Source organism: Protopterus annectens, chromosome 4.part0 (assembly GCF_019279795.1).
Source record: "Protopterus annectens isolate FY-2018-M chromosome 4.part0, PAN1.0, whole genome shotgun sequence".
NCBI lineage: Eukaryota > Metazoa > Chordata > Ceratodontiformes > Protopteridae > Protopterus > Protopterus annectens.
Window position 1 is genome coordinate 644,071,779 of NC_056733.1, and position 16,215 is coordinate 644,087,993.

The 16,215-nt window shown below is 43.9% G+C and overlaps 1 protein-coding gene across 1 annotated transcript in view; it reads left to right on the forward strand.

Moving 5' to 3' along the window:
- The window catches only part of SETD1B (SET domain containing 1B, histone lysine methyltransferase), a 1,665,584-nt gene that overhangs the window by 712,865 nt on the left and 936,504 nt on the right, over nt 1–16,215 (forward strand). Inside the window, exon 11 of the mRNA XM_044068611.1 lies at nt 7,170–7,343. Within this exon, the coding sequence (XP_043924546.1) occupies nt 7,170–7,343 (174 nt within the window). The remainder of the gene's footprint in view (nt 1–7,169; nt 7,344–16,215) is intronic.

The window sequence follows — 16,215 nt, forward strand, 5'->3', positions numbered from 1 at the left end:
TGGCCCTGCATGTGACGTCCCACGCACCTAGTAGCAACCAGGCTTAAGCTTTTGCATAGAAGCTGGACATTCAGGTTGCCTGAGATAGAGGCTCCCACAGTGAGAATACTGCAACATGGAAGAGAAGGACATCTATGGATGTTCTTCGTGTTTCACTGTTGCAGTCATTACATTTGGGTAATCTGCTGGCAGGTTGCCCTCAGTCGGCCTGAATTCCAAAGTCTTGGGTCCTGTGTCGGTAGCTGTCTCCTCTTCCATGACGTCAGGTTGTCAGGGGTATAAAACAAGCAGCCAACGCCATTTTCTTTAGTCTTTCTTGCCGCGTGATGCCCGAAGCAGAAGCATTTCGCAAGTGCCGGTCGGCCGACTCCTGAAATATTCGAGTTCGAGTTTCAGAACCGAAGTCTTCACTAAAGCTAAGTACCCCGTTGGGGAAACTTTTTTCTTGCTCCATACCGATGTCAGAAAAAGTTAATAATTGTATTACTTGTGGGAAGCAAATACCTCATAAGGATTTCCGTTTATACTGTATTCCTTGCCTTGGCCCTGATCACAACGTACCTGGCTGCCAGTTTTGTGCTAGATTTAACCAACGCACTAAAGCATCTGTATATTTGTGCCTCAAAATATTTTGGAAACAGATTTAACTACCCAGAAATGTCGTCGGATAGCAATCAGACTACAGGAGTACACAAAAAACGCAAAGAAAAGGACAGAGACAGACAGTTGAGGTCCAAAACCAACAAAAAAGCTTCTCCTAAGCCAGTCGCCGGTTCGCTGGTACTCATTGAGGTGCTTTTGCTGCCCCTGATACCCGCTACTTTTGAGTTGCAGGCTCCTATCGAGACCCATGTGTAGTCAGTCACGCCACGAGATACTCAAAGTATTGGACCCACGGATGTATCTCCCTCGGATGGGTCCGGAGCCGCTGAGCAAGTACCGGCTTCTGAGGGTGTATTCAGGCCTCAACATTTTTATATAAAACTGACGACAGCTGCAAAACCAAAGACAAAAGCAACATCTAAAGCTAAAAAAAGATGCATGAGCCACGTGCACAGGCCGCTATGCCTAAAAAACAGATTATCAAAATGGCTGAAGACCTTGTTACCTTGATCAGGGGTTCCCAACCCCCTCCTGATAAGAGGCCTAGGCAAGACACTGATTATGAATCTTCAGATCAGGTTTCTATTTCTTCTGATCAGGAATTATCTGTACCTCCCTATGAGGATTCTGATGCAGAGGAGTCTATCCCATCTGCATCACCTCCTGAGGATTATTCATTTGGAGAAACCTTGTGTACTTTGAGGGAGCATTTTCACTGGGAGAGTCAAGATTTCTCAGAATCAAAAAAGAGGCTCAGGAATTTCCTTCTTCTCCCTCAGCACAGGCCTTTAGCCAATACCCCCTGTTTTAGACATTGTGGATGATTTGTTTTCGGAGTCAAGCTTGACTCCTGACCTCTGGCTCCCATCAAGCCTGACAGATATTACAGAGTCCCCTGACTCACACAAATTTTTATTTAGAAACTCTGCTGCTGACCCTGAAACTATCTCACAGGGTCCAAAGGGATTTAAGGCCTCAGCAGCAAAAAATCCTACCCCCTCTGACAGAGATTCAAGGGCACTGGATAGATGGGGAAAGAAGGTTTATATATCTGCAACCTTGGCAATTAGGGCCTTAAACTGCCAATTTCATATGCACAAGTATCAACAACATGTTATGGGATTGCTGAAACAGAAAATGATGTTGATTTCTGAATGTGCAGAAATTATTGCATGCAGCTGAACAAGTTGGAAAGCATACTTTGAAATGTGGTTTTGATTCCTTAGAGGCCTCCTGCGGGGCCGCAGTTACTGGATCTGTGATTAGGAGGCATGCCTGGCTAAAAGAGCAAAATTTGCCTGATCATGTTAAAGCTAAATTACTTGATGCACCTTTACAGCATGATACTCTGTTTGGTATTAAGGCAGAAGAGGTTTTAAAGAAAATGGAAGACAAAGCTAAGTCTTTGCAAACTGCAAGACTTCTTACAAGTGCAGCCACCAAGATTCAGTAGACACTGGCCTACAAAAAAAATGGTCCTTTCCTGTGTCCGACAGAGCTCAAAGGAGCAAATCCAGATGCCCTAAGGGTTCCAGATACCAGGCACAAGATTCTTGCAGGTCAAAGCAATGGGGTGCTTCTACCTCCAAATCTGGAGGAGATAAAGCACAACCCTACAGAAAACAGTCCCTCTGCCTTCACCAAGCACTTACCTTTTGGCAGCACCCTTAGGGGGAAAATTAGCACTTTTTGCTCAAAATTGGCAGTTAATAACCCAGGACAAGTAGGTGCTAAATCACAGGGATGCAGATTCCATTTCCATACTCTGCCAATGGCAAACGGTTGGCTGGATCTGCCAAACAATCTGGGCAGAGGCACAGAAACAGGTTACGTCCCTCGTGGATATGGGGGCTATTCAGCCAGTACCAGAACAGGAAAAAGGACAAGGTTTTTACTCGACTGTTCTTGGTACCCAGAGTGGACATTCCAAAATTTAAAATGCTGACTTTGCAGCAGCTTCTGCCCATGCTGGGCAAGAATGCTTGGCTGGTGACATTAGACCTAAAAGAGGCATACCTGCATGTCTCAATAAGGGAATTGTGGAGAAGATACCTCCGTTTCAAGGCTGGCTTAATGCATTACCAATTCTCTGCACTGCCCTTTGGCTTAACTACTGCAACTGGGGTCTTTAAAAAGTGCCTGGCACCAGTAATTGCTTTTTGCAGACAAAGAAGTATACAAATATATCCTTACTTGGACGACTGTCTCATTCAAGCAGAGAACAAGGACATTCTTCTTCAACACCTGGCGTTTGTGAAAAGGCTTCTAACATGCCTAGGGTACACAATAAACGAAAAGAAATCACAACTGGTACCCTCTCAAAAGATAACATTCCTGGGTGCAAGCTTGAATACAACTGCCCAGATGGCTTTCCTCACGCCAGACAAACAAAGGCAACTGACTACTTACTTCAAACTGATGGCAACAAAAACCCAGTTATCTGCAAGACAAACTCTGCAGGCTTTGGGCTTCATGGCATCCTGCATCCTACTGATTCCATATGCAAGACTGCATATGAGGAAACTTCAATGGTACCTGAAACGATTATGGAGTCAACACCGTCACAGTCTGGAAACAATGATTCCTCTCATTCCCTGCCTACAACAGGAGTTTCTATGGTGGGCAAAGGCATGTCACCAAAACATGGGACAGGCCTTCATTCTACCCTCTGCCAGCCAAACCTTAACAGCAGATGCATTAGATTATGCATGGGGGGCCCACCTGGAAGGAAGATGCATTCAGGGCATATGGACCCCAAAACAATTGCATCTGCATATCAACCAGAAAGAGATGCTAGCTGTCCACAATGCCCTGACAGCCTTCAAGGACTTGCTTCATCCAGGACAACTACTGATAAAGACGGACAACACCACAGTTATGTGGTATATAAACAAGCAGGGGGGCACGCACTCATACCCCCTTTGCAGATTAGCCGTGGCACTGTGGGACACAGCTTTGACTTACCAAATACATCTTCAAGCTCAATTCCTGCCAGGAAAACAAAATACCCTGGCAGATGATTTAAGCAGAAACCTTATGGACCCTCACAAGTAGAAACTAGATCCACAAGTCTTCAGCATGACAACAAAGAAATGGGGAAGCCCGGACATAGATCTGTTTGCCTCTCCTCAAAATTATCAATTGAAAAGATTCTGCACAAGGACTTATCACAGACAAGCATGGAAAGTGGACGCCCTATCCTTCAGTTGGAAAAACCTATTAGTTTACGCCTTTCCTCCTCTGGTTTCTCTTGTCTGACTTTTAGAAGGACCCTGGGAAGAAGAGGCAAAGATGATACTTATTGCCCCGGACTGGCCCCGCCAATACTGGTACCCAATCCTAAGGAAGCTGTCTCAATACCCAGCTTGGACCTTACCTCAACGACATCAACTACTGTCCCAGCAAAACAATCAGATCCTGCACAATCAACTCCAAACACTGAACCTGGCAGCATGGCTGATCATGTAGTTATGCAAACAACATCTCTCAGTAAAGCTGTGATGGATGTCATTTTGGAAGCCAGAAGGCCTAGTACTAGAAAATCTTATGCTGATAAATGGAAGAGATTCTGTGCTTGGAATCAAGCACAAGGAACTGATACAGCAGAACCTAATATTCCTCAGATATTACAATACTTGACTGAGATGCTTGACAAAGGCCTATCTTTCTCATCAGTAAAAATCCATGCCTCTGCCATTTCAGCTCATTACAATACAGAGCCACCAATCTTTTCTCATCCTTTACAAAAGCAGTATCTTAGAGGAGCCAAAAATTTAAGGCCTCCCAGATGATCACCAATACCTGCATGGGACCTCAATTATGTGTTGGAAAAGCTCACCCTGCCTCCATTTGAACCAGCTGCTACTGCGGATATAAAGTTCTTATCATGCAAAACAGCTCTGCTCCTAGCAATTACTTCAGCAAGAAGAGTCTCAGAGCTACAGGCCCTCATGGCTGTCGAGCCTTTTATCATATTTTACCCAGACAGGTTGTCTCTGAGGACCAATCCTTCATTTATGCCTAAGGTGGTTTCCAGTGTGGCTCTTAACCAAACTATTCATCTCTCAACCTTGTATCCAAATCCGCAGAACAAGGGGGAGAGAGTTCTGCATTCCTTGGACGAAAACAGACAGCTAAGATTCTACTTGAGCAGGACTAAAGCTCTAAGAAAAAGTGAGTGATTACTAGTGACATATGCTGCAGGATCAGAATGAAAGGCTATTTCAAAGCAGACTATTTCAAAGTGGATAAGCCACTGCATTCGTTTCTGCTACTTACACCATGGCAAACCTGTGCCTAAGAGCATTAGGTCTCATTCCACCAGAGCTGCAGCTACATCAGCAGCCTTTCTCAGAGGAGGACCAACCAAAGACAATTCTAGAGGCTGCTACTTTGAGTTCTGTTCACACCTTTACAAAGCATTATCATTTGCCTCTCTACACTAAGTCCAGGGCAGGCTTTACCACTGCAGTTCTGCAGGGCCTTATAGCCGCACCTAATGCTGTTTAGCTCCAACCTGCCATCCATAGCTTTGGGATTCTACCCAAATGCAATGACTGCAACAGTGAAACACGAAGAACATAGTACAGTTGTGTACACTTACCATAAATGTAGATGTTCGAGTGTATTCACTGTTGCAGTCCAGGTTACTGGCCCGCCATCCCCCTGTCATTCTGGAGTTTATCTTTCCTTCTCTATCTTCTACAACCTGTGTGGTGTATTTGCTTGTAGATGAAGGTAAAATTTGTATTGATGCATGTATATATAGTTTGTGTGTGTGTGTGTGTGTGTGTGTGTGTATATATATATATATATATATATATATATATATATATATATATATATATATATATACACGTGTGTGTGTGTGTATAGATATATATTTGCTACCTTTTTGGGGGCATCTGACATCTGGGGCAAGAAAAACTAAAGAAAATGGCATTGGCTGCTTGTTTTATACCCCTGACGACCTGACGTCATGGAAGTGGAGACAGCCACTGACGCAGGACCCAAGACTTTGGAATTCATGCCGACTGAGGGCAACCTGCCAGCAAATTACCCAAATGTAATGACTGCAACAGTGAATACACTCGAGCATCTACATTTATGGTAAGTGTACACAACTGTACTTTGTGGCAAGATTTTACACAACTAATCTTTCTTTGAGGTTGTCAGGCTGGAGGTGGTGGGGTTGAAGAGTAATTGCTTCACATGGAAGTGTGTGTGTGTGTGTGTGTGTGTGTGTGTGTGTGTGTGTGTGTGTGTGTGTGTGTGTGTGTGTGTGTGTGTGTGTGTGTGTGCGTGTGTGTGTATTTGCGTGGATTTCTGTGAAAATATTGAAACACAAAAACTTGAAAATCTAAAGGCCAAAATAGTGAAGGCTACAATATTTATTTCTTGGACTTTGCCCCCCCTGCAGGACCCATGGTAGCACTCGTTTTGTGTCTGCATTATTATGGACACTTGATATTTGAGATTTATTTTAATTATGGTCTTCAGCATTTTGATCTTTGGACGTTAACACCTCAGTTTTATTTTGCAAGATTTTGTTTCAGCATTTTCATAGCAGACCATGTGTAAACAACTCAAACCAAGTGCACTGAACACTTACAAAGCAAACCAAAGATCCAACACTCAATCTGCATAAAACTTTTCTTCGGTCTCCAGTCAACAGTAAGCTCCTGCCTTACAACATTCCCAGGGTTTCACTTAGAGGTTTTCTCAATCATTGTGTCTGTTGTGAGCTTGTTGGTCATTTAGAGATGGAATAAGTTTCATGCAGATTCAGAGCTGGATGTGTGTGTGTGTGTGTGTGTGTGTGTGTGTGTGTGTGTGTGTAATTAAGAGACAGCAGAGAAACTTGTCAGGAAAAGGGTGTGTGTGAAGAGAGAGAGAATAGGAGGTGATAGTTAAATGCTATGGAGAGTGTGCTATGGAGAGTGTGTTGTGTGGGAAGAAGTATTTTGTAAGTATGCTGCCAATCAGTTCAAGATCTGTGGTCAGTAGGATTACTTCTCGAGACGTGGATTCCTTTGTGAACTTTTGATTGTGAGAAAAATCACATTCTTCCAGAATTCCCAATTGTTTTTCAAAAATAAAAGTCATTTTTACATAGCACAAGCTTCCCAGTGACATTTGTCATTTGTTCCATAGGTGTACAGTAGGTTTGTACTGTAAGAATGGTGTCTCAAAAAGAAAACATTTGCATCGCATGAGATAGTTTGTACAGCCTTTTGTGCACTGCAGAAATGTCAGTTTCAGCCTCTTCGTGATCTCTTTATTCCTCCTGTTTATCAACCTCTGATGTAGTACATGTGAGCACGTTTTCAGTTGCTCTTTCTGACTTGAATAAAGGAGAAACTGAAAGGCATATTTTAGAAAAGTTTGCAGGAGGTGAAGTGCATGTTTCTGTTGAAAGGATTTATTCCTTTAGTTACCTACTGTATTCTTATGTGTTATGTAAAGCCATCTTGAAGGTACCACAGTTTTAGAAGCACTTGAATAATAGGAAAACATTGAAAAAAGAGCTGTATCTTTAACTTCTTTTTTCTTGTTTCCTTTTGCAGGCAAATCTTACTCCAGTAAAATCTGGAGATGGCAAAGATGAAGAGAAGCCTAAGCCAAAGGATCCTATGTCATCAAGTCTTTTTGAGAGCTGGAGCAAAGGGGAAGGGCTGGGCTGTGAGGGAATGGGCTTAAATATTGGCCTTCGTGGAACCATCAGAATGCTCTCCTTCAAGGTGCGAGGCATTTGGCTCTGATTCACTGCTTATTTCACTGGTTCTAATAATCGTACACTATCTGCCACTATTTAGTCATGTATATTTGCATTTATTTCAGTTAAAAAGTGCCATTTCTGCAGTGGGGTTGGGGACTGTGCACTATGAACTTCCATTTTTTACTTAATGTTCCTCACAGTGAGAATTATTGCATGTTAGTCTGATGGTTCCTGTGTGACATGCTTAATGTTTCCAGTAAGGGACCACATTAAGATTTGATGGGTTTGCAAGATCACATGTTCTCATGTATTTCAGTCTATACCTTTGAGCATCTTACATTAAGACTTCACAAAAATGCCTAAAATGTGGGACTTACAGGTTCAGTTTCATTGTGAAACTTTGTCTAATAAATTGATATGCATGTTTTGAAGAATGTAAAGCGTGTGATTGTCCATCACAGGTTAGCAACTTAATTGAGTATTAACTTTAACTGTTCTGTCACAAAACTACGTGTTTTAAGCTGGATACCTCGCATTCCTGAGGTAAAGTCAGGTATAACTGACATGCCCCAATCCTCTTAAGTAATCAGCCCGATTCCTGCTATATCCTCTTTGCACTGACATTCCATTTCTGCATAGGTTTGACTTACACCATTTACAGAAGTTGCTTTATTCCTAAACTTCAAGTCACCTGCTTCTGTAGTAGTGAGTGGCAAATGACCAGAGAGGGTAGTCATAGAGTCCCTTATCTTGTGATGATGGTGGGTTGATAGATGGGTTTGGTACATTTTTTAAAAGTCAATGAATCGGTTGTCTTGCATCGTGTCAGAATCTGTTCCCTCCCAGAATGATCTCTGTGAGCTATGCAAACAAGCATAGCCATGACTGAGCAATAATTATTCATCAACACTGGTGGCATGGACCTGCTGCATACTTTGGCATGTTCCCTAACCGGTGCCAAGTTTTGTTGCCTGTTTAATTATGTGACTTTCAGTGCAGTTGTTATAGTGTTGAAATATCTTTTCAGATGTTTGAACAGTCCTTGCTGTGTACATAACATTGTACATCACAAGCTTAATCTTTTGCTAGTTGTCATGTTGTTGTTTAGTACTAAAGGGGAAAGGCAGTGATATCCCCTTGTGTTTGGATGATTAGCTAGCAGTTATACAAGTGAAATAAGGATGCCCTGCACAATTCACTGTTCCACTACTGTCTGTTTAAATTCATGTCTGTTGCCTGGCTTGAATTCCAGAGTTTTTCAACTTCCCCTTCCAGACCTGGTGGATACCTGTCCATATTGATGTCAGTGATAGTGCCAGTCGACATCGTTTCCTAACTTCAGATATTTCTTGCCGCAATTTGCATAAGCATTTGAGTCTATGTATTGTCCTGTTGTGCTTCCAGAGTTTTCAGATAAGTACTCTAGTGAAGAAGAGTCCTTGTGTTTGCTTTTTACCATTGTTGCAGTAGTAGTATTTTACCAGCAATGTTTGTAGGTGTCTGGGGGTAAGGTCGATAAATGTCTTGGGTATAGCATGCACTTACCATACAGATTTTTATATATTTTCTGCCTGAATTCAGAGTGTGATGTTCCAAGTTGTCCTCAGAGTGATTTATTTAATCAAATGACTGTAAATTGCAGTGTGGAATGTCTTCAGAAATGCTTATTGCTGAAGAAAACACTTCTCCTTTCAGTTCACCATGGCATCCGCAGGTTGTTTATTTGACTTCCTGCAAAAGAAAAAGGTAATCTTTGGAAAAGTACCTGAAGGTGAATAGAATTCAGGAGTCTGATGACACTACATCAGAGTCTGACAGCCTCCCTAGGCTCCAAGACACCAGTATTGGTGAGGCACCTTTACAAACGCCAGCACCTTTACAAACGCCATATCCAGCATTTATTCCTGCTGAGGCCTGTGACATGACCCCCTCAGAAAGGGCTGATACATTGTTGGCCACTAGCATGTTCTTATGATCCAAAATCTCCATGGCATTGATTGGTCATGTGGCCTCCCCATGGGCTTTGGAATTCTGACACCTACATTATCACCATAGAGCAGGGTGGCATCTCCACACTATTTGCACAGGAGGAGATTGAAGCAGACTAGATTGAGGTCTCAGGCATCCACCCATGTACTGCAGCCTCCAGTGAGGACTGTATTCACAAGTACAGATACAAGATGTCTAAGCGTAAATGGCCATTGGGCAGTTTGTCCTGAGATTCGTGGCCCTGGCCCTGTATGTGCTTCCTCGGAAGATATTTTTAAGTTGGCTCAGGATTTCATGGATTTTCTAAAGTTTAGACAGCAAACATCTGAAAAATAGACAGTGCAAGGGATGTCCATTGATAAAAGAAAAAGGGAACTTTTAACAAACTAAAGATGTCAGTGTTGGGGGCTACATGCCTAGCCCCCAACACTTTGACATCTTTAGTTGAGCAGAGCCAGTCATGTAAAGCAAACCCACCCAAGGTGACTTTTATCACATCATTCAGTATCAATGCTAAGTTAGTACGACAAATTTTATACAAAAATTTGACTCTATTTAGTTCAGATACAGATCTGATGTCTGTTCTTGAATCCAGACGTAGAATTGTCTATAGAAGAGGGCAGAACCTTAAAAGTTTGTTGGAGAGGGGTAAGATCCCAGTAGCGAGAACTCCAGGCATTTATAAATGTGAGATCTGCTCCCAGTGTAGATTTATGGAGGTGGGTAATACCTTCTCCATTAGAGGGAGAAAATATTACATAAATAAAAGATTTAATTGTGGGAGTGGTCTGTTTAGCAAACTGCAACCTCTGCCCTTGTTTCTACATCGGTAAGACTGATCATAGATTCAAGGACCGGGTTTACGAACACATTTACAGCATCAGGAAGTTAAAATTGGAGAATGCACTGGCTAAGCATATGCATGAACACCCTCAGCACAGTTTCAAGTTTAGTGTGATTGACCAAATTGAACAAGATCACACGGGGGGGACCCCTCACCCTTAAGCTGGAACTGTGCAAATTATTATGGCAAATAAAATTGAATGCCTACAATGCTCCAGGGCTAAATGATGTATGCTCCTTGTCTTGTGTTTTAAAACTGAAGAGTCTGCAGAGGTAATGGATTATTTCTTCTGTAGAATTGTTGTTTGTTGACATCACTGGACTTTAGTAGAATTACTTTTGTGATTTTTTTATACTCTTTGTATATGTCCTTCAAGGATGCATCTGCAGTCATAACATATGGGTTGTCCTGCCTCAGGCAGCCCTTCGGTCGGCCGGATTCCAAAGTCTGTGTCTGGCCTCGGCTGATGTCGCACTTTCCCCGACGTCAGAGCGTCTGGGGTATAAAAGCATCAGCCGACGCCATTTTCCTCAGTCTTTCTTGCTGCGCGGTGCCCGATGCAGAATCTGTTCGCGAGTGCCGGTCGGTCAGATCCAGTGAATTCAGCTACCGAAGACTTCAAAAGCTGGCACCCGTTGGGGACTCTTTCTTGCCTCAGCCGATGTCAGACAAAGTAAATAATTGTTTAACTTGTGGGAAACAAATATCTCATAAGGATTTCCATTCCTACTGCCTTCCTTGCTTAGGCCCAGACCACGATGTATCGGCCTGTTTAGCCTGTGCTTCCTTCAACCGACGAACTCTTAGACGTCGGTCGGAGTTTGCAGAGGAATTTTTTGGTGCCACTTTTGCTTATAAAATGCCGTCGGAGACTCCGACTACGCATATGGTGAAAAAACGGAAGGAAAAGGACCGACACTCGCGGCCCGCGGTTTCGGCTGAAACCACGGTTAGGCCTACCGCGAGTGTCTCGGTTTCGGCTGAAACAGAGTCCTCGGAGATTCCTTCTTCCGAACCCATACATCCGACCACCGAGGCCCGGGCTGAGTCGGCTACCGAACTTCCTACTGAAACCAGTGTTCAGGAAATGTCCAACACCATACCTTTGAACATTTCTACTCCTGCTCGTGGGGCAGCTAGGCCCCCTGCTTCCATGTCCATTAAGGCCTTTTCTAGGGCTAAAGCTGCCAAACTATCTAAAGCTTTGCCTACCAAAACTACCTCCCAGAGGCCTTCCTCTAGTTCACAGATCCTCAGCCTTGCAGAGGACCTTATTTCCTTAATTAGGGGTTCACAACCTCACCCAGACAGAGCCTCTCACCCTCCTCTGGACAAAAGGCCCAGGACTGACCCCTCTGACCCACACTCTTCAGATGATTCCACGGATGGGTCTGAGTTGTCAGACCACCAGGAGGAGGCTTATTCGCCTTATGAGGATTCAGATGCTGAGGAATCTATCCCTTCAGCCTCCCCTCCTGAAGAGTTTTCCTTCGGTGAGACTCTACACTCCATGAGAGAGCATTTTCAATGGCAAGGTCAGGATTTTTCTGATTCTAGAAAAAGATTAAGGACCTTTTTGCATTTGCCTCAACATAGGCCCTTAGCTATACCTCCTGTTCTGAATGTAATTGATGATATGTACAATGATGTCAGTACAGCCTCTGATACTCTTCCTCCGGCCCCTGCCAAACCTGACAGATACTACAGGGTCCCGGATTCTCATTTCCATCTGTATAAAGCCCATTCTGCAGACCCAGAAACTATTTCTCAGGGCCCTAAAGGGGTTGCGGCCGCCACTGCCAAAAATCCTCTACCTTCTGAAAGAGAGTCTAGAGCTTTAGAGAGATGGGGAAAGAAGGTATATACTTCTGCAACTCTTTCTGTCAGGGCATTAAATTGTCAATTTCATACGATACAGTACCAAGAGTATTTGTTAGATGAATTGAATAAGAAACTTTCTTCTCCTGAACCCCTAGACCATAAATCCCTTCAGGATTTGGTACACAACTCACAACAGGTTAGTAATAATTTCTTAAAATGTGGCTATGATGCACTGGAGGCTTCATTTAGATCAGCTATGACTGGGGCAGTTATTCGTAGGCATGCCTGGCTGAAGGAACAATCTTTGCCAGACCATGTTAAAGCTAAACTCCTGGATGCTCCAATGGAGAAACAAAATTTATTTGGCTCCTCTGCTCAGGAGATCTTAAAAAAGGTTGAAGAAAAGGCAAAATCTGTGCAAACAGTTAAAGATTTCCTGCAAGTACAACCACCGAGATTCAGCAGAAACTGGCCTACTAAGAATTGGTCCTTTCCAGACTCGGACAGAGCCCAGAGAGGCAGGAACAGGCGCCCTAGAGGCAGAGGTCAATCGAAGGGCTCCTACAGAGGCCGTCAGTGGCAGCCTGCCAACCAGAGGAGTAGTGCAACAGCAGCAACAACTACTACTACACCAGGACAGGCTCAATGACTTGACTCTGATTCTGCCTACCAGGGATAAATTGGAAGCACCCTTGGGCGGAAAGCTGGCTTTATTCTCAAAAAGCTGGCATTGTATTACAAAGGATACATGGACACTGCAAATTATAGACAAAGGATACAGGTTCCACTTCCACACTTTGCCAAAAAGAAACGGAATGCCAAATCTTCCACCAAATCAGAGGGCAGAGGCTTTAAGACAGATCAACAATTTGCTTCAGATGAAAGCTATAGAAAAGGTACCATGTTCAGAACAAGGCCAAAGATTTTACTCCAGACTATCCCTTGTACCAAGAAAAGAAAATCAAGGAGGCCTATTCTCGATCTTGACCTGTCCGCACTGAACACTTATCTCATTGTGCCAAAATTCAAGATGCTGACCCTACAGCAACTTCTTCCCATGTTGGGCAAGGAGTCTTGGCTGGTGACTCTAGATCTCAAGGAGGCATACCTGCACGTCCCTATTCGACCAAGTTGCAGAAGACACCTCAGATTTCTTGCAGGATCAGAGCATTATCAATTCTCAGCATTGCCCTTTGGCTTATCTACTGCGCCCAGAGTATTCACAAAATGCCTGGCATCAGTAATTGCACATTGCAGACTACAGGGAATTCAAATTTACCCATACCTGGACGACTGCCTAATACAAGCGGACAACAAGGGGAATTTGATAAAGGACTTGGCCTATGCCATACACCTGCTACAGGCCTTGGGATACACAGTCAACATCCAAAAGTCAAGACTAGTACCATCCCAAAGGATAACCTTTTTGGGTGCAGATCTAGACACAACCACCCAAATGGCATTTCTCACAGAAGAAAAACAAAAACAACTTCCAGATTACTTCATGTTTCTGACAAGACAAACTCAGCTTACTGCAAGGAAAATCCTGCAGGCCCTGGGTTACATGGCATCCTGCATAATTCTGATACCGCATGCCAGGCTGCATATGAGGAAATTACAATGGTACCTAAGGAGTGTTTGGTCACAACACAGTCACAGTTTAGAAACCTTGATACCAATCATTCCATGCCTTCAAAAGGAATTTCTGTGGTGGGCTCAGGCCTGCCAGTCCAACAGAGGGTTGCCTTTCAACAAACCAAAAACAAGGCAGACCATCACCACGGACGCCTCAGACCGAGGATGGGGAGCACACATGGAGGGCAAATGTATCCAAGGCCTATGGCCTCAAGGACAGCTCAGCATGCACATAAACCAAAAGGAAATGCTGGCAGTGATGCATGCAATCGAGGCCTTCAAACCCTTCCTCCAACAAGGCCACCTGTTAATAAGGACAGACAACACCACGGTCATGTGGTACATAAACAAGCAGGGAGGCACACACTCTTACCCTCTATGCCGGATGGCTATGACTCTATGGGAACTATGCCTGAATCTCGATATCCAACTACAGTCCCAATTCGTGCCAGGGAAAGAGAATACACTGGCGGACAGCTTAAGCAGAACTACCATGGATGCACACGAATGGATGCTGCACCCAGACATCTTCCAACTCATAGCAAAGACATGGGGAATGCCGGAGATAGATCTGTTCGCCTCCCCACTCAACCATCAACTGAAGACATTCTGCTCAAGGACATACCACCCACAAGCTTGGAGGGTGGACTCTCTCTCTTTCAGCTGGAAAGCCCTAAAAGTATATGCCTTCCCTCCTCTCCCATTGATGTACGAGGTTCTACTGAAGATCAGGGAGGAACAGCCAAGAGTGATACTAATAGCTCCAGACTGGCCAAGGCAACACTGGTATCCATTATTGAGAAGCATGTCTCAGGCAAAATCATGGCCTCTCCCCGTATGGCCTCTTCTTCTGATGCAGAACAATTTCAAGACCCTGCATCCCAACTTGAAAACATTGCAGCTAACTGCCTGGAAAATTCCTTAAATCCCAGTCAAACTGTTTTATCTCAGAGGGTGAAGGACATTATCTTGGAGGCTCGCAGGCCTTCCACAAGGAAGACATACTCAGCTAAATGGAAGAGATTTCTCATTTGGAGCACATCAAAAGGCTCAAATGTCACAGTGGCAAACATAACACATATCCTAGAATACTTAGCAGAATTGTTCCACAATGGCCTGTCCTATTCTTCCATTAAGATTCATGCTTCAGCAATTTCAGCAGAATACAATGGGGATCCACCTATCTTCTCGCACCCTCTCCTCAGACAATTTCTGAGAGGGATCAAAAATATTAAACCTCCAAGAAGACCCCCTCTACCTGCTTGGGATCTCAACTTTGTGCTGGAGAAACTGACACTTCCTCCTTTTGAACCAGCAGCATCGGCGGATCTACAGTTTCTGTCTTGGAAAACTGCATTCCTTCTGGCAATCACTTCAGCAAGAAGAGTATCTGAGTTACAAGCATTAATGGCAGTGCAGCCATTTCTTATTTTCCATCAGGACAGAGTTTCACTAAGAACCAATCCTACTTTTATGCCTAAGGTGGTATCTAGGGTATCCTTGAACCAAGCTATTCACTTGCATACGTTCTTCCCTAATCCACAGAATAGAGGGGAAAAACTTTTGCACACCCTGGATATACACAGACAACTATGCTACTACTTGGACAGAACAAAAACTAGCAGAAAAACTGACCAACTTTTTGTAGCATATGCTACTGGGGTGCAAGGAAAAGCAATTTCCAAACAAACAATTTCAAAATGGATAGCAAATTGCATTCGATTTTGCTACTCCTTTCATGGAAAGACAGTTCCTGAAAACATCAGGCCTCATTCCACAAGGGCCACGGCCACCACTACAGCCTTCCTACGAGGGGTGGCTACCAAGGACATTTTAGAAGCTGCTACTTGGAGCTCCGTGCATACATTTGCCAAGCATTACAATCTACCTTTATACTCCAGATCCAGAGCAGGTTTTGCTACTGCAGTCCTGCAGGGGATCTTAACTACACCATCCTTTTCTTAGTACCTCCTCCCCCAGATTGGCTATGGTATTCTACCCATATGTTATGACTGCAGATGCATCCTTGAAGGACATAGTACAGTTTTGTACCTACCATAAATGTAGATGTCCGATAGGTATGCATCTGCAGTCAGGTTTACCCTCCCTCCTACCCCTCTGTGGTATTCCTAGGGTACTTACCCCTCTTTTATCTAGCTGGGGGAATCTATTATGGTGTATTTGTTTGTTTATACATGTATATAATTTTGCAAATGTTTGGAAATTTTCTGCATTTATCCAAATTTAGCCTTCCTAAAGGGCACCTGGCATCTGGGGCAAGAAAAACTGAGGAAAATGGCGTCGGCTGATGCTTTTATACCCCAGATGCTCTGACGTCGGGGAAAGTGCGACATCAGCCGAGACCAGACCCAGACTTTGGAATCCGGCTGACCGAAGGGCTGCCTGAGGCAGGACAACCCATATGATGTCCTTCAAGGATGCATCTGCAGTCCTTACAAATGGGTTGTCCTGTCATCAGACAGCCCTTCGGTCGGCCGGATTCCAAAGTCTGGGTCTGGCCTCGGCTGGTGTCGCACTTCACCCGACATCATAGCTGCAGTTATTCGGGTATAAAGGCATCAGCCGATGCCATTTTCCTCAGTCT